Source organism: Trachypithecus francoisi, unplaced genomic scaffold (genome assembly GCF_009764315.1).
Source record: "Trachypithecus francoisi isolate TF-2019V2 unplaced genomic scaffold, Tfra_2.0 Lachesis_group13, whole genome shotgun sequence".
Taxonomy (NCBI): domain Eukaryota; kingdom Metazoa; phylum Chordata; class Mammalia; order Primates; family Cercopithecidae; genus Trachypithecus; species Trachypithecus francoisi.
This window is the reverse complement of record NW_022681458.1, coordinates 23,016,678-23,039,847: the sequence shown is the minus strand read 5'-3', so window position 1 is coordinate 23,039,847 and position 23,170 is coordinate 23,016,678. Positions and strand designations below refer to the sequence as shown.

The 23,170-nt window shown below is 49.6% G+C and overlaps 1 protein-coding gene across 6 annotated transcripts; it reads left to right on the top strand.

The window, feature by feature from the left end:
* Window positions 1-5: 5 nt before the first annotated feature.
* RUFY4 (RUN and FYVE domain containing 4) lies at window positions 6-22,074 on the top strand. 6 transcript variants are annotated; one of them, XM_033230304.1, is made up of 14 exons: window positions 6-141; window positions 248-424; window positions 556-633; window positions 1,442-1,717; window positions 1,834-1,940; window positions 3,077-3,202; window positions 3,478-3,584; window positions 3,923-4,066; window positions 4,496-4,565; window positions 5,785-6,432; window positions 7,099-7,205; window positions 14,620-14,766; window positions 20,736-20,846; window positions 21,436-22,074. In XM_033230304.1, the coding sequence occupies exons 4-14, from the start codon at window positions 1,672-1,674 to the stop codon at window positions 21,536-21,538; spliced, it is 1,716 nt and encodes a 571-aa protein (XP_033086195.1). In that variant the 5' UTR covers window positions 6-141; window positions 248-424; window positions 556-633; window positions 1,442-1,671; the 3' UTR covers window positions 21,539-22,074. The 6 variants fall into 6 exon arrangements, with proteins under 6 accessions (XP_033086195.1, XP_033086194.1, XP_033086193.1 ...); XM_033230305.1 differs by having other exon boundaries at window positions 63-141; window positions 326-424; XM_033230303.1 differs by having other exon boundaries at window positions 53-424; window positions 1,566-1,717.
* Window positions 22,075-23,170: the final 1,096 nt, after the last annotated feature.

Sequence of the window (23,170 nt, the reverse complement as noted above, 5' to 3'; positions counted from 1 at the left end):
ACAGCAGCTGCGGAGCTCCACGGCCTCCCTCTGCCCCCTGGTGGCGAGAAGGAAGAAAAGCAGGAGCAAGTGCTGAAAACTAAAAGGAAACTAGCAGCAGTCCCACTAACCACAATGGATCAGCCCCCATTTGGCCAACAGGTGACTCTACCCCAGGCTGGCCTGAGAGGACCCATTTCCCATCTCACCATTCTGCCCCAGTACACTACCACTTCTGGATCCTGCCTCTACCACTTCTGCCCTGCAGCGTCTTCGGTTCCCCCACCGCTGTGAGCCAGGTTCCCCCTCCAGGCTGCTGGGCTGAGACTGAGTCACTTCTTCCCAGGCTGTAAATCCTGGGACAGCTCTGCAAGGCACCGTCACTAGGGAGGGACTCAGGCAGCAGAGCCGCGCTCTCGTGCCCCAGCCAGCCACGCTCTCCTGGGTGAGTAGCAGGGAGACCCTGGAACTTACGGGGATAGAAGGGGAGTGATACTAGGAGCCAGGGAAGATAAATGCATGGCAGAGATGAGGGAGAGGAGGAGACACATAGAGCCGTTCATGGATTTCACACAGGATCTGGGCTGGAAGAGGCTGCCGAGACCATCAGTCCAATCCTTGGTCTACAGGTGGGGAAACTGAGGCTCAAGGAAGGTGAGTGATTTGCCCAAGATCACACAGTGAGTGCGTAGCCAGGCCAGGATGGAGACCAGGTCTCTGGACTCCTGACCCCATCCTCCCTAAATCCCATGTCCCACCCACCTCCTTCATTTACCTCCGTTTCCCTCTCCCCTCCTCTCCACTGTGTCCCACTGCTGCACCACTGCCACCCCACCCCAAACTCCAGCAGCCGCAGCCTGGGAGGCAGGACACCTGGATTTTCCACTCCATACCTGGTCTTGACTAGGATCTCAGAATAAGGCCACCAGCTGTCGGGGCCACAGTGTCCCTCTCTGGGCCCCAGGACCCATCGGGAGGAGAAGAGGATGAGATCCCCCTGGAGAGAAAGGCAATATTAAAACCAGCCCTGCTCCGCACACACACACAGCATCTGCTCAGCCCCAGCCCTGGGGCCGCACTTTACTTCTGCACCCTGTCCTCAAAGAACACACATTTTCCACTCAGCTGGGGCCCAGGAAACAATGAGTGGGTGTCTCAAGGAGGATGAGTACCCAGGCAAGGCTGAGGGCCCTCCATGGAGAAGGAAGGGACACCCCCAGCCTAGTTGTCTACATAGCATGAGCGCTCACGGGGTCACTTACACCAAGTCAGGACCCACAACACAGGCCCTATGGGCACACAGACCTGAGTTCAAATCCTGGGTACTTCTGTGATGTTGAATAAAAGACTTACGCTCTCCAACCCCCTGTTTGTCCTGGTCTAAAATGGAGTTAATAACCTCCAGGATGATGTGGGGATTGAATGGGGCAAGGGCATCAAGTGTTAGTACAGTGTCACCCAGGTACTGCTCAATCAGTGGAGACCACACCATCATCTTCACACTCTGGCCTACAAGACAGAGCTGGGATTTCCCCCCCACGAGGTAAGTTGCTATGTCACCCGAGATAAGTCACTTCCCCCTGCAGTCTCTGCGTACTGCTTTATGTAAGGAGAGAGCTGGGCAGTGAGGCCGAGGGTCCTTCCTGGGCTCACAGTCCAAGTCGGAAGGAATCACATCATTTTCAAGTACCCATGGCAGAAGAGGCAGCCATCCTCAAGATCACCAAAGACCTAAGAGGTGAGTGTGTCCTGAGAGATGTTCTGGGACTGAGTCGCGGGAGAAGTCAGGGTCTGGGAGCCCCTCCCTCAGCGGCCTCGCTACTCGGTGCCTGATGCCTGCCATCCTCCCTGCAGCTGCCGTCTCTGCCATCCTCCAGGGCTATGGGGATGGGCAGGGGCCAGTGACGGACACCAGTGCCGAGCTGCACAGACTCTGTGGCTGCCTGGAGCTGCTGCTACAGGTGGGACCTTCTCCTCCCCCTCCCCATCCTTCTCCCCAGACCCAGACAACTGGCAGGACATTCCTGGAAAACAAGGGAGGAGCCACAGTCCCATTCCTTACCATGCACTGGGCCATTTCCCTCTCCCTCCTGACACCTAACCTCACTCTTAGAGGCTGTCACTGCAGCCTGAGAAGCGAGGTGAGGCAAAGTGGGGCTGGAAGGGACCCGGGCCTTGGGGCGGGACCCAGACCTGGGGGTAGCCCCCACTGTTTAAAGCTTCAGAGGCATGGATGTCCTAGGACTGGCCTTTCCTGCTGCTACTCAGAGCCCCAACTATGACCAGCACCAGCTTTTATTGAACACGTGCTATGTGTCAGGCTTTGGCCTCTATATGCCTAGCTTTGTACAATCCTCACTCTCACCCTCTGAGTTGCTTGATGTCCACCCCCCAACACCCCAACACACACCCTCCTACTTCTCTGACTTCATCTCTTGCTAGCCTGCCACTCATCTGCTGCACTCCAGCTCCCCTGGCCTCTTGGATCTTCCTGGAACACACCAGGCATGCTCCTGCCTCGGGGCCTTTGCACGTGCTCTCCCCTCTACCTAAAATGCTCTTCCACTGGAATGCATAGCACACTTTCTCAGTTCCTTCAAGCTAGAAGGCTTTTCTGGACACCCTAGATTTTCAACACACCTGCCACACACACCATGAACCACACATACACCCACCACATTTTCCATTCTCTTTCCTGCTTTATTTTTTTCTCCGTAGCAGTCATCACTATCTAACATACTCGATGCTTTACTTATCTCATCTGTTTGTTGTCTTAACTCCCCTATCAAGATGTAAGCTCCATGAAGTCAGTTTGTTCATAGCTGTATCCCCAGAACATAGAACAGGGCCTGGAACATAGTCAGTGCTCAATAAGGGCCTCTGAATGAATGAATGAATGAATGAGAACACTGAGGCTCAGGGAGGTCAAACACCTTGCTCATGATCACACAGCCAGTAAGGACAGGACTCAGTCCGGATGCTGGGTGTGTCTACAGGAGCCCTCTCTTCCAGCAGGTGTCCCCTCAGCACGCTAGAATGCAGGGTGTGTTCTAGGAGGAAGCATTTCTACACTTTCTTTGCCTCATTTTGGTTCTAGTTTGACCAGAAAGAGCAGAAGAGCTTCCTGGGGCCTCGGAAGGATTACTGGGACTTTCTCTGCACTGCCCTACGACGGCAGCAGGGGGACATGGAGACAATCCACTTTGTCCGTTCCCAGGACAAGGTATCCAGGGCCAGGCAGCGAGAAGGCTGACAGGGTGGGGGTGGACATAGGCCTGCTCCTTCTCCCACATCCTGCTCTACCCACCATAGACCACTCACTTGCTCCACTTGTCTCCTAAACCCTGCCCGCAGCACCCCTCCAAGCACCCTTTTCCTCCCATGGCCTCAGGTCCCCCCACACCCTTCCCATTGCCCAGCACTTCCAGTCCACTCCGTGTTTCCTGGGCACCCTCTGTCCTAATACCACCCCCCCTTCTGCCCCTGTGCACTCTGCAGTTGAAGACCCCTCTGGGGAAAGGCCGTGCCTTCATCCGCTTCTGCCTGGCCCATGGGCAGCTGGCTGAGGCCCTGCAGCTCTGCCTCCTGAACCCAGAGCTCACCAGGTGGGGCTGCTGGGACATCCTCCTGCCAATGCCATCTAAGCTACTTTCCCTCCTTTGTAAAAGAGCCCTCCTTTACCCCCCATGGATGGCTTTCTATCAAGGACCATTACAATGAGAGTCATGAAGGAAAAATTAAGGGAGAAAAGGCAGAGGGAGGTTGGAACCCAGGAGTCCTGGCAGCATCAGGGTTCTTAGGCCTCCTGCTCCTGAAGGGCCACAACTCTGCCTGGGGACCAGCCTTGTGACGGTGTTGAGGTTGAGCTGGGGTGGGGGTGGTTGGGGTCGAGGGAAGTAGCCCCAGGGTCAAAGGCCAAAGGTTCTGATCACTGTTAACACAGGGAATGGTATGGACCCCGGAGCCCTCTGCTCTGCCCAGAACGCCAAGAAGACATCCTGGACTCTCTCTATGCTCTCAATGGGGTGGCCTTCGAACTGGACCTCCAGCAGCCAGACCTGGATGGAGCCTGGCCCATGTTCTCAGAGTGAGTGGGTGCGGCCAGGAGGGAAGTTTCTTTTGACACCTGATCCCATGGCCACCAAGGGTCCCAGGCAAGCCCCAAGCCCTCAGCCTCCAGCCCCATCTGTCTCTGCCTCCTTTTGCTCCATGACTTTGGATCCTTCTAGCCTTCGATGTTCCCAGTGCAAATTCATGGCATAATGCAGCCTAGAATATGCACTCACTAACAACTTCCTGGGTGGTTGAGGTGGCGGGCTGGAGGATGAATGGATAGCAGGATGCTGGGAGGGAAAGTATGGATGAATGCAGGATGGGATGCATGAGGGTAGGTGGGCAGGAAGGAGGAAGTGTCATGGGATGAATGGGCAAGTGGAAAGAGGGGATACCCTCCATCTGAGGGCCAAGCCCACCACCGAAGAGAGGCCCAGGGTCCCCCTGCCTCTTTCACTTTCAGGTCACGCTGCTCGAGTTCCACCCAAACCCAGGGAAGGAGACCCAGAAAAACCAAAGATACCCCAAAGAAGGTGCCTCTGCCTCTGCTCTGCCTTCACTCTGAGTTGCCTCTTCCCTATCTCCTTGGCGTGCCCAGTTTGAGTAGTAACTGAGCTTCCCCTTCTGAGTGTACAGAGAGCCCTGACCCAACTGGACAGACAGAGCAAGAGGCCAGTGTGTGGAGCAGGGGACTGGGGAACTGCAGAGGAGGAGAGGGCTCCTATTCCTGGGGTGGGGACACTGGGAGAGAAAGGGAACTCTAGCACCCTCTGCCGGAGCCACTGGGCCCAGAGGAGGAGAAAGTTCCAAGGGGGGCGGGCACTGAAAGCTTCAGGAAACAGATGAGAGATGCCCTCTGCTGAGTCCCCTGCACTGAACAATAGACAAACAACTCAGTTCAGTTCAAGAAGCGACTAAAGACCCAGGTTGCCTGGTCGAATTCCAGCCCCACCCCTTACAAACTATGGTTCTTGAACAAGTTACTTGTCCTGCCCCATAGGGATATTGTGAGGATGAACTGAGACAACTCACATCCAGCACTGCACAGGGCTCCTGGCTACACGCTCCCCTTATAGCACCATGAGGTCACCTTCATTGTTGTTATCATCATCCCACAAGCACATTTTGCACCCCCACCAGCTTCTAGGCACTGGATACAGATACTATTAGTTCTCTGGTCTGAAAAGTTCAGGGTCTCTTCGTGGAGATAGATCGTAAAGAAAAGCATTGCAATATATGAGTTCAGTGTAAGTGACACAGAAATGAACAGAGGAACATGGGAGCACAGAGAAGGCTTCTTGAGAGGTTGCTCTTAGCTGAGTGTTGGTCTAGTCAAGATTTCATCACAACCCTAAAACCGGATATTATCATTCCCATTTTGCAGATAAAAAAACTGAAATACGAAGTGTAGTTCAGGAGGAAGGATTAAAGGAAAGGGGTGGGTGGAACTTAGGGGGAGCCAGATCAATACCCAAGACCCAGGTGCAGGAAGGAGAAGGATGCGGACAGGGGAAAGGGAGAGAAAGACATCAAGATGTACTGCTGTCCCTCACCAGACCAAAGCATGGCGCTCAGATCACCTGGGTGTTGCTAAAAGTCAGATTTGAGGTTTGATAAATCAAAGTTTCCAGTGAGAGGACCTGGTACCTATCTATTTAGCAAGCCCATTAGATCAGCACTGTGGCCTCTCCCATGCACCAGGTCAGTGAATTGGTGCTGAGAGGGATGACTGGTTTGGGGTCCTCTCCACAGATCCCAGCTGCATATGGAGGGCCCGAAAATGTCCAGATTGAAGACTCACACACCAGTCAAGCTGTCTGTCTGCAAGATGCACCCAGTGGACAGCAGTTGGCAGGGCTGCCCAGGTCCCAGCAACAAAGGCATCTTCCTTTCTTTTTGGAAAAGAAGGGGGGAAATTCCAGGAGACATAGGTACCCCCAGAGTATGTGGGAACCAGAAGAGGAGGAGCTTCAACTGGACCAGGAGGAAGGAACCCCATGGATTGAGATGTTTCTGGGGAACTCAACACCCAGCACCCAGGGACAGGGGAAGGGGGCTATGGGTACTCAGAAGGAGGTGATAGGGATGGAGGCTGAGAGCACAGGGGTTCTGCTGGGTGCAGAGGGTCAGAGAACAACAGAGGATACTCATGAAAAGGAACCAGAGTGGAGTCATGTCCAGAGGCTGCTGAAGCCCAACCCCAGAGGGACCATAGCGGGAACAGTATCAGGGAGCAGGCAGGGATCGGAGGACTCTAGCATCCTGGGGGAGCCCTGGGTCCTTCAGGGAGTCACAACAAAGAAAGACTCTACCATGGAGAATCCACAAGTGCAAACAGAAGTTACCCTTGTGGCCAGAAGGGAGGAACAAGCCAAGGTGTCCCTGCAGGACGAGATCAAGGTGAGAACAGTTGAGCTCCATACCTGGTTATTCTCCCCTCTCTGACCTGGCCCACAGATGAGGGTCTGAAATGGTAGCCTGGGACCATTCCCTTCCATGGATCAATTTTTATTGGCCCACTCAGGATTATTATTTGGGAATGCCTTTGAAAGCTATGCATTCTTCAGGTCACCACAGTCCCCACATCTCCCTATTGCCTCACGCTAGACCCACTTTATTCGGCAATATTTCTTGCCCAACCCCAGTAGGCACTGGAGTTTGAGATCCCTTCCCAGCAGTTCTTCCAGGCAGTTACTTCCTCTCCAGTTCCATATCCTCATGATGGTAGGTCTCGTCCCCAAATCTAAGTTCTACTGTTGCAGAGCCCACCTAGTTGTTCCTGTGGTAGATGCTTCTCCTGGAGGTCACTCAAGATTGTCACCAAGCCAGGAACTTGCAAGTTTCTGAGTTTATAACTTCCACCCTTCAGTGAAGGAAGAAACAGTGGCCCAGGCTCACCCAGTAGCAAGGCCTAAGACAGAGTCAGGCATCAGAGCTCCCAGCACTGTCCCCAGCCCTGCCAGGGCATGGCCTGGGTTCTCTCGGGAATGTTGTTCAGGTCAGCCCCAGTGTTGGGGTCTCTGTCCTTCTCCTTCAGCCTCCTCCTCCCCTCCTTCCACTCCCCAGAGCCTCAGACTTGGGCTCCGGAAGGCCGAGGAGCAGGCCCAGCACCAGGAGCAGCTGCTGAGGAAGCAGGACGGGGAGCTGCCGGCACTTCAGGAGCAGCTCGGCAGGTAACCTTGGCAACCCACAGCACAGGGCACCAGAAGGTGCTCCCTGAGTCCTGCTATCAATCACGGTCAAGTCAATGAGGTCTTGTGAGAATCTCCTGTGCACCAGGTCCTGGGCTGGGCACACCTTTGGGATCTGAGGCCTGCAGGGCATTGCTCCTGATCCCAGGGCTCCACCCTCCCTCCCCTGTGCATCCCTTTCTCATAGGCCTTCCAGAGCAGCTCCAGGAGAGGCCCCACCTCCTGGCCTGCTTCCCTCCCACCCTCACCCCTGCCTCCCTCTGCTGCCTCCCCTGGGCAGCTCCTCTCTCTTTTCCACCCTCTGCCTCCCTACTCCACTGGCCTTCTTCCCCCCATCTCTTTCTGTCTCCCTCTTTTACTCGGTTTCTTTGCGTCTCATTTGCTTCTTCCTGTTACGCCACCTCTCACCCTCTCATAATCATAGCTATCATTTACTGAGCATTTATTTACTATGTCCCAGGCCCTGCTGTAGGTGCTTCTGCGTAACACTCTTATGAGATGAGTTCTATAGAACCCCCATTTTATAGAGGAGGAAGCTGAGGCTCAAAGATGCTGCACAATTCACCCACCATTGGCTAGTTAGCAGGGGAGCTGAGATTCAAGGCCTGCAGCTGACTCCAGAATCAGTGGGCTCAGACGCCCAGCTCAGGCAGCATGTCAGGTGCCTGCACTTCAGTCTCTCCGTTTCTCTTGCTCAGTGTCTCTCACCATCCAGTGTCTTCATCTTCCATCATCACATTGACCTCAGGGGCCCACAGCACGCTGTCTGTCTCTACTATGCCCCTCAGTCCTCAGTCTCTCGGGTCTCAGTTTCTCTCTCTCTCTTTTTGTAGAGACGAGGTCTTACTACCTGGCGCAGACTGGTCTCAGATTCCTAGGCTCAAGCTTCAGCCTTCCAAAGTGCTAGGGTTATAGGCATGAGCCAGCACACCCAGCCCATAATTTATTTTTTAAAGTCTCTTCTCCCTGCAGAGATCTTCCGTGGCCTGAATCAGCCTCTCTGTGTCTCTCTCCTGTGGTCTCCGGGTGCCTCGGTCTGCCCACCTGCCCCTGTCTCTCCCTCCCACATGGCTAACACCTGCCCCAGGTCCAACAGACACCAGTCAGACTCCAGCAGGGCCTGAGTAGCTGTGATTCAGCCTGAATCACTCGGAAGCCTGCTGACTCTCTGCTTTGCAAGGGAGAGAGGCCCAGGAGCCCAGAAATCAACCCAAAAGGGTCCCTTGGGCTCCTCCCACTCCACACTCAGCTGAGCCCACAGTGTGGTCCGCAAAGGTTTCCATGATTCAGGGCCCAAATGACCATGGGGGTTCTGCCCACACGAGAGTCTTCAAGGGATCAAGACAAGCTAGGAGGAGCAGCTGGGAGGTTGTAGAGAGATGGCCTGGCCCCGGCTGCTCCCTTTGCTGGGGGCCCTGTCTCACAGACCACAGTGCCCCGGCCGCCTGTCACTCATCATTTAGTCCTTCCACAAACACTCTGTGCACCCACTCTGAGCCAGGCCTGTCCTAGGTACGGCAAATCCTCTCACAGACAAAACAGGCCAAACACCTGCCTTCATGGAGCTCGCATTCTAGTGGGTGAAGCAATAAATGTGATTAGCAAGTGAAGTACCTAGGATGTCAGATTGGAGTAAGTTGTAAGAAGAAGACATAAAGCAGACAAGAGGGACGGGACGTGTTGGTGTGGTATTTTACATTTTAATAAGGTAACATGGCCAGGGAAGACCTCCCTGAAAATGTGACATTGATCTAAAGACCTGAAGGAAGTGAGGATCGAGCCCTTTGATTAATCGGTAGAATGTTCCAGGCTGCGGGGACAGCAAAAACAAAGGCCCTGATGGGGGACGGGCAGGGCAGCTTCTAGGAACATCAAGGAGGCCTTCTGGGCCCCAGTAGAGTGAAGGAGGGAGAGGATGTGGGAAAAGGTCAGGTGAGCCAAGGAGGCAGGTTAGAGAGAGCCTGTGAGGCATGGGAAGGGCCTTGACTTTGACTCAGAGGAAGATGGGAGCCACTGAGGGCTCAGAGCAGGAGAGGGACTTGACTTTTTTTAATGTCAAAAAGATGTTTATATGCTTTTCCAAATGCTTAACAATTAAATGGTTTTTAGTATATTCAAGAGTTATGCATCCACCACCTCAATCAACTTCAGAACATTTCCATCTCCCCAAGGAGAAACGCTGTACCCGTTAGCAGCCACTCCTCATTCCTTTCCCGGCTCTAGGCAACACCAGTCCACTTCCTCTATAGATCAGCCTGTCAGAGGCTGACATGTTTTTTGTTGTTGGTGGTTTTGTGGTTTTGTTTTTGTTTTTGTTTTTGTTTTTGAGACAGAGTTTCACTCCTGCTGCCTAGGCTGGAGTGCAGTGATGCCATCTCGGCTCACCACAACCTCCGCCTCCTGGGTTCAAGTGATTCTCCTGCCTCAACCTCCTGAGTAGCTGGGATTACAGATGCCCGCAACCATAGCCAGCTAATTTTTTGTGTTTTTAGTAGAGATGGAGTTTCGTCATGTTGGCCAGGCTGGTCTCAAACTCCTGACTTCAGGTGATCCACCCACCTTGGCCTCCCAAAGTGTAGAGATTACAGGCATGAGCCACAGTACCCGGCTTCATGGGTGTTTTAAAGGCCCCTTGGAGTTGGCCTGTTAGCAGGCAAGCTGAACACAGAGAGTCCAGTGAGGACCCTACCGCGCAGGGGAGAGTGGGGGTGCTCAGACTGGGCTGGCAGCATGGAGCAAGGAGAAGCTGCTGGGCTTTGGATGAAGTGTGAAGTAGAACTTCCTGAGGATTGGATATGCGGTCTAAAAGAAAGACAGAAGTTGAGAATGACTCTGAGCTTTTCGACCTGATCAGCTGGAAAGCTAGTCACCGTTAACTGAAGTGTGCGGGCTGTGGGAGGGCAGGTTTGTGGGGAAAGTCAGAGCTTGTTTTTGAACATGTTATGTTTGAGACACCTGTTAGACATGTTAGACAGAGACCGCTGGACAAGCAGCTGCATGTGGAACTCAGGAGGGAGCTGTGGGCTGGGCGATCGATCCTGGAGTCCTCAGAGTAAGGATGGTGAGTAAAGCTGACCCTGAGGCTCAGAAGAGGATGTGCTACCCTGATGCCTGGGACCCAGGGAGCTAAGGACAAAGCTCACTCCCAAGAAAGGAGCCCGTGGGCATCAAGCTGGCGATGAGTTCCTCAATACAGAGAATAGAAGTGCCGAGGGACCCATTCATTCCATGGACATTTATTATGCTTTCACAGTGGCCATGAGCAGTGTGGTGAACAAACCTGGCCCAGCCTGCTCTAGAAGATCTGGTACAGATAAACAGATAGCAATCCAATGGCAGGCAGGTAAACAGATAGCAATCCAATGGCCATTGGATAGATGTTAGGGAAAAAAACAAAGGCAGGGAAGGGCGCGGACAAAGACAGGATAGTCAGTCAGACTGGGGGCCAGGAAGTCCTCTCTGAGGTGATGTTTGAGCAGAAGCCACAACCACATGAGAGACTGGACTGTTCAAATATTAGTGAGAAGTGCTGCGGCCAGAGGAATGGCCAGAAGACATGCGTTCGTGGACAGGCAGGCCAAATGCATACGGGGTATGGCTGAGCAGAGGAGAGAGGGGCAGAGTCGGAGCCAGGGGCCTCAAAGACAGAGTGAGGCGCTGGAATTCTTCTTTGTGCTACCAGAGGCTGGGGCAGGGTTTAGTGCAGGGACGTTTCTCTGTCTGACTTCTGTATTTAAAGGCTCACTCAGGCTGTGGTATGGAGGACAGTGGAAGGGTGGTAGAAGTCCCACGCAGAGCACAGACTGGGGGCAGAGGTGAGCCACAGCCGACCCGAAGGCAGCAGGCCCAGGGCAGGCCCATGGGGCTGTGAAAATGGACTTTGGGCTGAGACATGGAGCTTCCAACACCCACCTCACAGCTTTCTGGCTGTGGGCCCCTGGGGACAGTGGCCTGCCCTCTCTGGGCCTCAGGTCCCTGATTTGCAAAAGGAGATGGTGGGGTGGCTAAGGTTTCTCCTCCCAGCTCAGATGCTCGCGAGGCAATCTTTCCAAGCAGGTGGGTATCCTCTGCGCTGGGAGTAAGACCTCGAGCAAAAGAAATTAGGACAAGCATCAGCTGAAGAGGTCCTCAGGATGGGGAACGAGGCAGATGTCACATGTCCCCCCAACCCCTGCACAGCAGCACTGAGCTCCTTTGAGGCCTGCCAGCCTCCATCAGCATCCTTCCCTCCCTCCCTCCCACCTGCTGCCCACTTGGCACCGGTGCCAGGAATCACTGGTGATCAGGGCTTTATCTGGATGAAGGTGTAGGGAGGCAAAAGAGTTTTGATCTGGGCTGGCCTGTGTCCAGATTTCTGCTCCCTCCACTCATCAAGCTGTGTGACCCTGGGCAAGTGTCACCCCCTCTCTGAGGTTCTACTCTTCTCTCTTGTAAAATGAGGATTATATTATCTGTCTCTTAAAATTGTGAAAACTAAATGAATGGGGCTATAAAACACTAAGCTTGGGCCTGGCATGTAGTAAGTGCTCAGTAAACTAATTCCTTCCATGTCCCCTCATGTGCTAGAAGTATCCATCACTCCCTGATGAAAATACTTCAGGGCTCCCCATTTCACTGAGATTAACATCCACTTTTCCTGGGCTGCTGGCAGACAGCTCAGGTCCTGCCCACCTCCCCACTCCTCTCCTGCCTTCCCAGCCCCCCACTGCCCTTTGTGGCAGCCCAGAATCATTCGTCTTTCAGTTCCTCAAACAAGCTCAGCTCTTTCCAACTTGCAGACCTTTGCATGTGCCCATGCCTGGCTCTACGTTGCTGATTTTTCATCTTCTAGTTCAGCTTCCATTTCACCTTGTCTGAGGAGCCTCTCCAAGAGCCCTCCCTGGTCTCTGTCTTAGCCTCTCCTTTGTCTCTGTCGTAGCACTTAGTTTAGTTATTTTACGAGTCTATCATTTATTTTACCCGTGCCGCAAACACTATAAGATCCATAGGCTCTGCTTTATTCCTGGCACCTAAACATCCCCTGGCACACAGTAGGTGCTCAGTAAGTGTTCTTTCCCACCCAAGAGACATATGCAAACACCACGGTGATCACATTAAGGGCCCAGGATCACAGGGCAAGTAAACCGGCTCGGGAAAATTAAAGTCAGCAGCTAAGAAATGAGGTGCCAAAAGACTAGAATGTTCATTAAAATTAAAAACATGGCCCTGCTCCGTGCCTGAGCACCAGAACGCTCTTGGGGTTGCAGCGACTGAACTCTGGAGTGTCAGTGGCTGGGCTGCTAACAGTTTGATGTCATGGCCCACCCAACTTTCTTCCCTGCAACATGCTAAAAGGAGGTGTTTTAAAATTGCATGTTCAATTCATTGTCAAGCCTCTTGCAAGCCTCTTCCACTCAAACACGCTCAAGCCCCAGGACACACACCGGCACAGACACGTACATGCATCCTGAGCACCGGGACTCTCACCCATGCCATCTGCCATTGCAACGCCCTCCCAGCTGAGCCAGGGGCCTCCCAGCTGAGCCAGAGGCTGGGCCCTGGGGCCAGGTGTTTTTTATTTCCAGCCCAGCGGTCTTCTTGGAACTTTTCAGAAAACCACTACAGACAAAAAGAAAAACCAAGAGTGGAACTGAGATGCTACCAAGCCCAAAACTAAAACAAATTTAGGAAAGCCATATTTTTGCTATTACTTTTTAATTGAAAAGACAATGTAACATAACTTTTTAAAAAATATTTTAAAGCAAAAAATCGCCCTAAATCCTTCACTGTTCCCCTTCCACACACAATTATTTCCAGCTGGGCACCGACCATCCAGCCTGGGTTCCCAGGCATCTGCCTTCCCTCCAGAGAGCTGCCGCGATGGTGAACACACCTTTCAAGAAAGTTACATTTTAACTGCAAATGTTTGAAAACAAAGCCTCCAGGAGGAAATGTTGGCTCATCCCCTCCCTCTAAAGGAATACTCAGGGCAGGGCCCTGTTTTCATTTCTCTGAATAGTTGGTGAGGAGTCAGTTCGTAGGTGTCAGGCAACACACAGTGTGCAGTTCAGTGTGTGGTGTGTGCATTGCATGTATGTGTGTAAACGCACACACATTGTGTGCATGTTGTGTTGTGTGTCTGCATTATGGATGTCTGTTGTGTGTGTTGTGCAAGTGTGTGTTTATATGTTGTGTTGTTTGTGTTCTGTTTATGTGTGTGGTGTGTGCATTATATATGTGTTGTGTTGTGTGTATTGTATTGTGTATGCGTTATGTATGTTGTGATATGTGGTGTGTTGTGGTGTGTGTATGTATTGTATTATATGTATAAATTATATGCGTGTAGCATTGTAAGTGTGTCTTCTGTGTTGTGTGTATGTGTTCTGTTATACTTTGTGTGTATTAGGGTGTGTGTTGTGTTGTAGATGTGTGTGCTGTGTGTTGTGTATATGCTGTGTTGCATTTTGTGTTGTATTGCGTGTGTTGTGTGTTGTGTTGTGTGTGCATGTTATGCATGTGCATTGTGTTGTGTGATTGTGTGGTGTGTACAGCGTGTCGTTACATGTGCATTATGAACATGTATGTAGTGTGCTGTGTCTGTGTATGCTGTGTAGTATGTGTTGTACTGTGTGTTTTGTGTTGTGCATATATGTTGTGTTTGTGTGTTGTGTTATGTGTATGGGTTATGTGTGTGTTGTGCATGTATTGAGTTGTGTGTATGTGTTATACTGTGTGTTGTGTATGTGTTGCATTGTCTATATGTGTTGTGTGTGTGCCATGTGTTGTATTGTGTGTGTTATAAAATGTAGGGAGTGTTCTGTGTGCTGTGTGTTGTATTGTGTGTGTTATGATATGTAGGGGTTGTTGTGTTGTGTGTATTGTCTTGCGTGTATATGTTGTGTGGTGTATATGTGTTCTGTTGGGTGACTGTTGTTATGTGTGGTATTGTGTGAGTGCATTGTGTGTGTTGTATTGTGTTTTGTGTTGTGTGTATGTGTTGTGTTTTGTGTGAATGCTGTTATGTGTATGCGCTGCATTTGTGTTGTGTTGGGTATATGTTGAGTTGTGTGTCTGTGTTATATTGTGTGTTGTTATTGTGTTGCGTATATGCATTGTGTGTATGTGTTGTGTGTAGTATTATGTGTGTTACAATGTGTGGGGGTTGTGTGTGTTGTGTGTATTGTATATAGGTGTTCTGTTGGGTGTTATGTCTCTTGTGTTATATTGTATTATGTGTGTGCATTTCGTGTGTGGTGTGGTGTGTATTGTTGTGTGTGTGTGTATGTGTGTGGACTTCAGCTGCCGGAGACATCACCAGTGTCTCCCATGGGCTCCCTATCCAGCAGAGGCCCAGCCTAGCTCAGGCACAAAGGCTGAGTTTTGCCCCCTGAGAACTTAGTCTTCCTTCTGTACCCAGGTGTCAGGAAGAGAGAGCCGAGCTGCAGGCACGGCTGGAGCAGAAGCAACAGGAGGCTGAGAGAAGGGACGCCGTGTACCAGGAGGAGCTTGGAGGGCAGCGGGACTTGGTCCAGGCCATGAAGAGGCGGGTGTTGGAACTGATCCAGTAAGGATGGGGACAGTGGGAAAGGGGAGACAGATGGGGGAACGATAAGGGATGTGGAGTCCAGAGCATGAAAATTCTACTCCACTCACAGCTCCCAAGCAGGGTTCTAGAACTTTTATATATGCTTACTCTTCTGTTTCTTTTAGCCACTCCCTGCTGTTATCCCCATTTTACAGAAAAGGAAACTGAGGGTCAGAAACAAGACAGACTTGGCCGGGCGCGGTGGCTCACACCTGTAATCCCAGTACTTTGGAAGGCCAAGGTGGGCGGATCATGAGGTCAGGTGTTCAAGACCAATCTGGCCAATGTAGTGAAACCACATCTATACTAAAAATACAAAAATTAGCCGGGCATGGTGGCGCATGCCTGTAGTCCCAGCTACTTGGGAGGCTGAGGCAAGAGAATCACTTGAACCCGGAAGGCAGAAGTTGCAGTGAGCCAAGATCACACCACTGCACTCCAGCCTGGGGGACAGAGCGAGACTCCATTTAAACAAAAAAAGGCAGACTTGGTCACCTAGGACACATAGCATATTAATTGTATAGAGTCCCCTGACAATAATGCATACTACCACCCAGACCCACCCCCACATACACACACCTACTGAGGTTAGGGAGGAGATAAGAACCAAGGGTTGAGAAGGAATTAGGAGGAGGAGGAAAAAGACACCAGGGAGAACCCAGAGGTGATCACGTGTCCTACACCTACCTGCCCACGGGACTTCCTCAGACCCTGGGCCTGTGGACCTGCCCTGGGTCAGCTGTCCTAGGTTCCAGTGGCTGGGCTCACCACGGTCAGCTCCAAACCACTAAGCTCACTGAGAGATGGGGAAGATGCGGGAAGCATAATTCCTGCCCTTTAGTTGGGTAGAAAGAGAGTTCACATACATATGTTATCCTCTCATACAGTTCAGGAAACAGGAGACCAGTGGAGTCAGGTTCCATTAAAATTGGAAGGTTGCTAAGGGGTCTTTTTTTTTTTTTTTTAACAGAGTCTCGCTCTGTCACCCAGGCTGGAGTGCAGTGGCGCCATCTCGGCTCACTGCAACCTCTACCTCCACCATTCAAGTGATTCTCCTGCCTCAGCCTTCCAAGTAGCTGGGACTACAGGTGCGTGCCACCACGCCGGGCTAATTTTTGTATTTTGGTAGAGACAGGATTTCACCATGTTGGTCAGGCTGGTCTTGAACTCCTGACCTCAATCGATCCACCCAGCTCGGCCTCCCAAAGTGCTAGGATTTCAGGTGAGGGGTCATTTAGAACTAAATCCTCTTACACAATATCCAAATGGTATTAAGGGTGAGAAAAAGGAGACATCAACTTGGAAAGGACAAATAATAATTTAAGGAATAGTTCTTCCAAAGGATTTACTGTCAATTGGGAGGAAGAGAGATATAAAAAGTGAAGTATTGACCTCATGAAATAATTTAAGATAGCCAACAATAAAAGACATATATACGTGATTGTTAAAGAAAACTAGAAAATTAAATGGAACATGGCTGGGTGCAGTGGCTCACAGGCCTGTAATCCCAGCACTTTAGGAGGGCAAGGTGGATGAATCACCTGAGTTCAGGAGTTCGAGACCAGCCTGACCAACATGGTGAAAACCTGTCTCTACTAAAAATACAAAAATTAACTGGGCACCTGTAATCCCTGCTACTCAGGAGGCTGAGGCAGGAGAATCACTTGAACCCGGGAGGCGGAGGTTGCAGTGAGCCGAGATCACGCCACTGCATTCCAGCCTGAGAGACAAGAGTGAAACTCCATCTCAAAAAAAAAAAAAAAAGAAAGAAAGAAAATTCAATGGAACATGTAATAGAAAACAAAAAGTATATATCCCCAAAGTGTTGGGATTAGGGTTAGCGTTAGAACTCAGCACTGAGCATATTGGTAGCAGGATCAAAAAGGGAAAGACAGAGTGACTAAATCTCACTTCCCATCCAAAGAAAATATACTAGTTCATCAGCACTAGCTTCCCAGTGCAAAGGTGATTAATCACAGGTTCTCAGGCAGGAAACATTAAACTATGTAATACAATGTCCCTGGCAGAAGCTTATGGAAAATACGACCCTAAGCAAAAAACGAAAAGAAAAAGGAAAAAAAATTGCCCCCAAGGTTGACTTCTGCATCAGGATGGTGGACTGCCCACATCTTATCTATTCTCCATCCTGAAATTTCTCTAAAATGACTATAAAAGACTAAAACTTAAAACGGAGAGAAAAGTGGAGGAGCTAACCACAGAGGAGAGATTTCAACTACTTTCCAGAAGCTGGAAAATGGATGGAGAAGTGGATACTGTGTGAAGCCCAAGTTTTTTGTAGGATCCAGAGATCCCAGAGCCACAGATGGCAGAAGTGAGATGAGAGATAAAGTCATTAGAAAGAACAGTCCATACCTGCTGCCTTCTGCCTGCCTCCCCACATGCAGAATATCCAGCACTCAGGGGCCTATCTCCCAAGCAAATGACCAAAAGATCCTTCGCTAAAGGAATTTAAGTGCCCCAAATAAAAGACCAGTTTGTCCTGACATTTGGGTGTCTGGTTGTAGCAGGTAGCTCCCTGCCCAGTCCCCACTAAAGGGAAGCCACTAGTCAACCATTCCTGTCCACTATTCAGAGCTCTAAACAGCTTTTATTGCCTCTTTCTTACACATAAAATGACAACCAAGGATCCCTAGATATTTGAGGAGAGTCTAGAACATAAAGGGAAGAGATGAAGATAAATAAAGGAAAAAGATCCATCTTCCATGAAACAGGATGCTATAAAAAGCATCTGTCAAAAGATAAGAAACATTCTTGGAAATTAAAAATTAAATTAAAATTATGATCACTGAATTTTTCTCAATTCACTAAAATGATTAGAAGAGAAAGATGAGGCAGCCTCTTAGAAAGTAGAGTAAAAAGCATAGAGAGATGGGAGTCAGGAGAGAAATAATTAAACATACAGATAATCAGTCTCTGAATTCCAATGTCCTTTCTAACTGTGAGGAGAGAAACAAATGAAACATAGCAAAAATTAAGATGTGAGAGAATTCCCCAGCTCTGATGGACACAGATCGTCAGATTTGAAGATTTCACTGAGCAAAGAATTGAAAAACAAAACAAAGCCCACAGATACATCATTATGAAATTTCAGTAAAACAGATAAGGAGAATGTCCTAAGATAGTCTAGAAAAAAAGACAGATCACCTATAAAAGAAGTAGAATCCAACCATGTAAACAGTCTATGGTGCAATTCTTTTTAAGTTCTGAGAAAAACTGACTTTTGCCCTAGAATCTTGTTTCCAGACAAACCATGAGTGAAGTGGGGGAGGTGGTGGAGTAAAGACATTTTCACATAGACAGATTTTAGAAAATTTACCTCCCACATAGCCTTTCATAGGAAGTTAGTTGAGGATGTGCTCCAGAAAAACAAGGAAGTAAGCCAAGAAAGGAGAAGATGTGGATTCAGGAGAAAAAAAAAATTGCTTTAGCCTAGGAGAGAAGAAAAGGGAATTCCCAAGATGACAAGTGGGCAGCAAGCCCAGGGAGCAATCAGTCTAGACTGTAGCAGAAGGACCAAGGATGCAGGAGGAAGGTATCTGGGGAGAAAGGGAATCAAGAGAACACCTGAAATGATGAAGAATTGGGAGGAAAATAATATGTTAAAGGCAAGTAATGCAAGGAAAAAAGAAAGTAATTAAAAACTCCCAGAAAACCAAAAGCCTTCCAAGAAGGAACGTGTTATAGAGGGTATCTTAGCTCGTTGGGAAGAAATATGTATATATATTATCTAATAATGTAAATATTCTTCATTAATTTTTTTCAATGATAGAATCAACTTAAAAGCAAAGCACAGAAAGCAATTATGTAATTATAGAAACAGAACATAAATGCTACCACTTTAACAATATTATGTATAGAATAGAATCCGATAGAATGTTCTATAAAGGTTGTATATTTATGCTGTCCAGTATGGTAGCTGGTAGTCACATGTAGAGATAAAGCACTTGAAATATTGAGCCGGTGCAACTAAGGAACTAAAGTTTTTATTTTATGTATTAATATTTTAATTAAATTAAATATAAATAGCCACATGTGGGGTAGTGGCTACCATTTTGGATGCTGTGAGAAAAGATGGCAAGTTAGAAGGTTGGAGGAAAGAGGTGAGTTGAAAGGAAGAGATGCTGGCATCATCATATTACAGAACAGAAGTCATAAGGATACTACCTATAGTTAGTAGATGAAGAAATAAATATATGAGTACATTCTGTAAAAATTACAATGGTAGCCTGGGCACGGTGGCTCATGCCTGTCATCTCAGCACTTTGGAAGTCCAAGGCTGAGGTCAGGAGTTTGAGACCAGCCTGGCCAACATGCTGAAACCCCATCTCTACTAAAAATACAAAAACTAGCCAGGCATGGTGGCACATGCCTGTAATCCCAGCTACTTGGGAGGTTAAGGCAGGAGAATCACTTGAACCCAGGAGGCGGAGGTTGCAGTTAGCCAAAATCATGCCACAGCACTCTAGCCTGGGTGACAGAGAAAGACTCTGTCTCAAAAAAAAAAAAAAAATTACAATAGTAGCCAATAGAGGAACTAAAAGTAGGAATATAACTATGTGAGGATGGTGAGTTAGTGAGGATGGTAATATATAAGCTAAATCCTCTGATATCAAAGGAGGGAGCTCTATAGAGAATGTTCTCTATTGATAAACAAAGAAGGAGATAAAGGAGCATATTACTTAAATATGGAAGTAATTTCAAGGAGAGAAAGCAAAACGATGTCAGAAATGGTTTGCCACTGAGAACGAGAAAGAGAGGGACGTCTTTTGATATGAGCACTTTTGTATGATTTTATTTTTAAATCACGTGTATGTATTATTTTGATACAAATTTAAAATAACCCTTCTTCCTAAATATCTTTTCAAAAGGGAGTGAAGGCAGGGCATGGTGGTTCATGCCTGTAATCCCAACACTTTAGGAGGTTGAGGCAGGGTTCAAGACCAGTCTGGGCAACATGTCGAAACCCCATCTCTACAAAAAAGTAGCCAGGCACACGCCTATAGTCCCAGCTACTTGGAAGGCTAAAGTGTGAGGATCACCTGAGCCCAGGAGGTCAAGGCTGCAGTGAGCTGTGATCATGCTACTGAACTCCAGCCTGGGCAACAGAGTTAGATGCTCTCGCAAAAAAAAGGCAGTGAAATCAGTTTTGCAAGGGCATACACGTAAATAAATACCAAGGCAGTTTGTACTAAGTGCCAGATAAGAGACAGTAGGCAAGATGTGCTGTAAGTGTCTGGAGCAAGAAACCCCAGGGGGCTCTGTGATCAGGGGGCACTCCTTTGTGCTTAAATAATGGGTCCTTAAATCATGGGTCAAGGTTATTTTGGGCGAAGAGGAGGCCAGGTGTCAGACGCATTGTGATCTCTTATATGTGTCTCTCACCGTCTCTTCATTCCTCTCTGTCTTTCTCTGGCCCCTGTGTGTCTTTCTCTCTCTCTCCATCTGTCTCCATATCTGTGTCTTCCCCTCTGTCTCCATTTTCTCTGTCTCTTTGTCTCTTTCTCTATGTGTGTCTCCCTCTATTTATCTCTCAACTTCTCTGTCACTCTCTGTCTCTCTCCAATCCTCTGGCTTTCTCTCTCTCTCTCTCTCTCTTTCACTCTCTCTCTTTGTCTCTCTCTCCCTCTTTCCCCTTCTCTCTACCCCTCTCTCTCTGAGTAACCATCTTTCTCTGTCCATCTTTGTATCCCCCTCCATTGCTGTGTCTCTGTCTTTCTGCGTCTCTGCTCTTGTTTCTGTCCCTGTCTCTGAATCTCTTTTTATTTCTGTGTGTGTCCATGTGATTCCCTCCATCACCCTCTCTGTCTCTCTCTTCCTGTCTGTGTGATTCCCTCTGTTCCTCGCTGTCTCTCTGTCTGAGTCATTTCCCATTTCTGTCTTTTGATCTCTGTCTCTGTCTATGTCTCTCCACCTTCATCCCCCATCAGAGAGAAGGACCGCCTGTGGCAGAGGCTCCAGCATCTTTCTTCCATGGCCCCTGGGTGCTGTGTGGCCTGTAGCAAGATCTTTGGCCGATTGTCCCGGCGGTATCCATGCAGGTAAAGGGAAGGGCACAGATTCCTCCCTCTGGAACAGCCCAGTTTCCACCAGCTGACAGCCCCCACCCACCCCAGGGAAGGGAGGGACACAGCAACTGGGTGTTTATAAAAGGCCACTTACAGCTGGCCACTCATTCTACCACATCTGACTTCCAACACTAAGCAGAGCCACGAAGGAGAAGAGCAGAAGGGTCAGATAAGGAGTGGGGTCCAGGGGGCAGGATTGGGCCCCCCTCCAAGAACTGACCAAGAAATGGGCCTCTCATCTGGAAGGGAGCGTCTGTACAGTGTAAGCTGCTCCCCGTCCTTCGTCTGTGAGCACAGTGCTAGGACCAGCCTTGGGAGAGAGGAAAGTGAGCCACCAGGAGAAGCTGCCATGTGAAGGTGGAGGCTCTGGAGGGGTCAGGCATCAGGACACCCTTCAGGAGAGGGGAGACCTCTTGAGACAGGCCAAGGGCATTCCACTGGGAGATGAGAAACAGATGTCTCAGGTGGACCTGAAGATGCTGGAACTCTGTGACCTCAGCGCCCACTTGGGGAAGTGCCAGCTGCAGAGGCCACCCCAGGCTTCCCTGCCTCTGCCTTCCAGGCTCTGCGGAGGCCTGCTCTGCCATGCTTGCTCTGCAGATTACAAGAGGAGAGACCGCTGCTGCCCACCCTGTGCCCAGGGAGGAGAAGCCCAGGTCACCTGACCAAGACCAAGACCAGCCCATGACTGGCCTCCCACCCGCTTGCCCACCCCACACAATCCACTCCCTGCCTGTAGCTCTTCCCAGCCCTCTTGTTTGTCCAGTCCGAATTCTAGACACTGGAGATCTAAGGCACCAGCACTTCTGTGGACAGAGTAGGGTGTGGGGAGTGGTTCCAGCCCTGCAGCTACCACAAGGAGCCAGGTGACTTTGGCGAAGCCCTCAGTGCTCAGGGCTTCTTCTCTAATGTTAGGAGTCGGGCCCCATCCTCTCTGAAGTCCCTCTGGGATCAGCAAATCCATGACTGTAGATAAGACGCCAGCAGCCCTGACATTTCTCCTCCACACTCCCCACTCACCCAGCACCGGTGCCCACCCTTCCTGATTCACTAGAAGTGAAGCCTGCACTGTCTTGGGTTCTCCCGCAGCTTCTTGTCTGGAGTCAACTTCAGGGATCTGTGTTTGTATTGCTGTGTTTCTTTTTATGTTTAACAGCTTTATTGAAGTACTACTGACGCATGATAAACATGACAGAGTGTACAATTTGATGAGTTTTGATTTTAATAAACGCCAGTGAACCATCTTCATAAACATATCTATCCACCCCAAAGTTTCCTTGTGCCCCTCTGTGGCCTCCCTCCCTTCCTTTCCCTCCATACCTAGGCAAATACTGATCTGCTTTCAGTCACCACAGGCTAATGTACATTTTCTAGAATTTTATGTAAGTGAAATCATACAGTACAACCTCTTTATTGCCTGCCTTCTTCTGCTCAGCTTCATGATGTTGAGATTCCTGCTTGTTGCTACATATATCGGGAACATATTTTATTGTTGAGTGGTATTCCACCGTATGGATATGCCACAGTTTGTCTCTGCATTCACTTGTGGATGGACATCTGAGTTGTTTCCAACTTGGGGCTATTACAAATAAGATTCACGTGAGTCTGCTGACATACACTTGTTTGTCTTATGTTTCTCTTGTGTAAACATACACTTGTTTCTTTTACATAAATACCTAGGAATGACGTGAATGGGTCATTATGTTTAACTTTTTTTTTTTTTTTTGAGACGGAGTCTCGCTCTGTCGCCCAGACTGGAGTGCAGTGGCACGATCTCGACTCACTGCAAGCTCCGCCTCCTGGGTTCACGCCATTCTCTTGCCTCAGCCTCCCGAGTAGCTGGGACTACAGGTGCCCACCACCATGCCCGGCTAATTTTTTGTGTTTTTAATAGAGACGGGGTTTCACCATGTTAGCCAGGATGGTCTCAATCTCCTGACCTCACGATCTGCCTGCCTCGGCCTCCCAAAGTGCTGGGATTACAGGTGTGAGCCACCGCACCCGGCCGTGTTTAACTTTTAAGGAACTGCCAAACTATTGCCCAAAGAAGTTGTACATTGGCCCTTCCCACCAGCACTGCGTGAGAGTTTCTTTTGCCCCCACCCCACTCCCGCCAGGACACCTGGGTTTGGAAGGCAGGAAAGCAGTACAGACACAGAACTTAGGCCTCTTTGTCCTTCCCTACCAACCACTACAGTTCTTGATTGATCTCAGGTTGAGAGCGCCTGGAGGGAAGGGCTGAATCTAGGTGACTCTCTGTGCAGTGTTCGTTTGGCCAGACTTTGATAAGGACCATT

Coding starts and splice junctions, on each gene's coding strand:
- RUFY4 (XM_033230304.1), top strand. CDS start 1,672: ATGGCAGAAGAGGCAGCCATCCTCAAGATCACCAAAGACCTAAGAG. Junction 4,067..4,495: donor GCCTGGCCCATGTTCTCAGA/GTGAGTGGGTGC, acceptor TTTCACTTTCAG/GTCACGCTGCTCGAGTTCCA. Junction 20,847..21,435: donor TCCCGGCGGTATCCATGCAG/GTAAAGGGAAGG, acceptor TCTGCCTTCCAG/GCTCTGCGGAGGCCTGCTCT.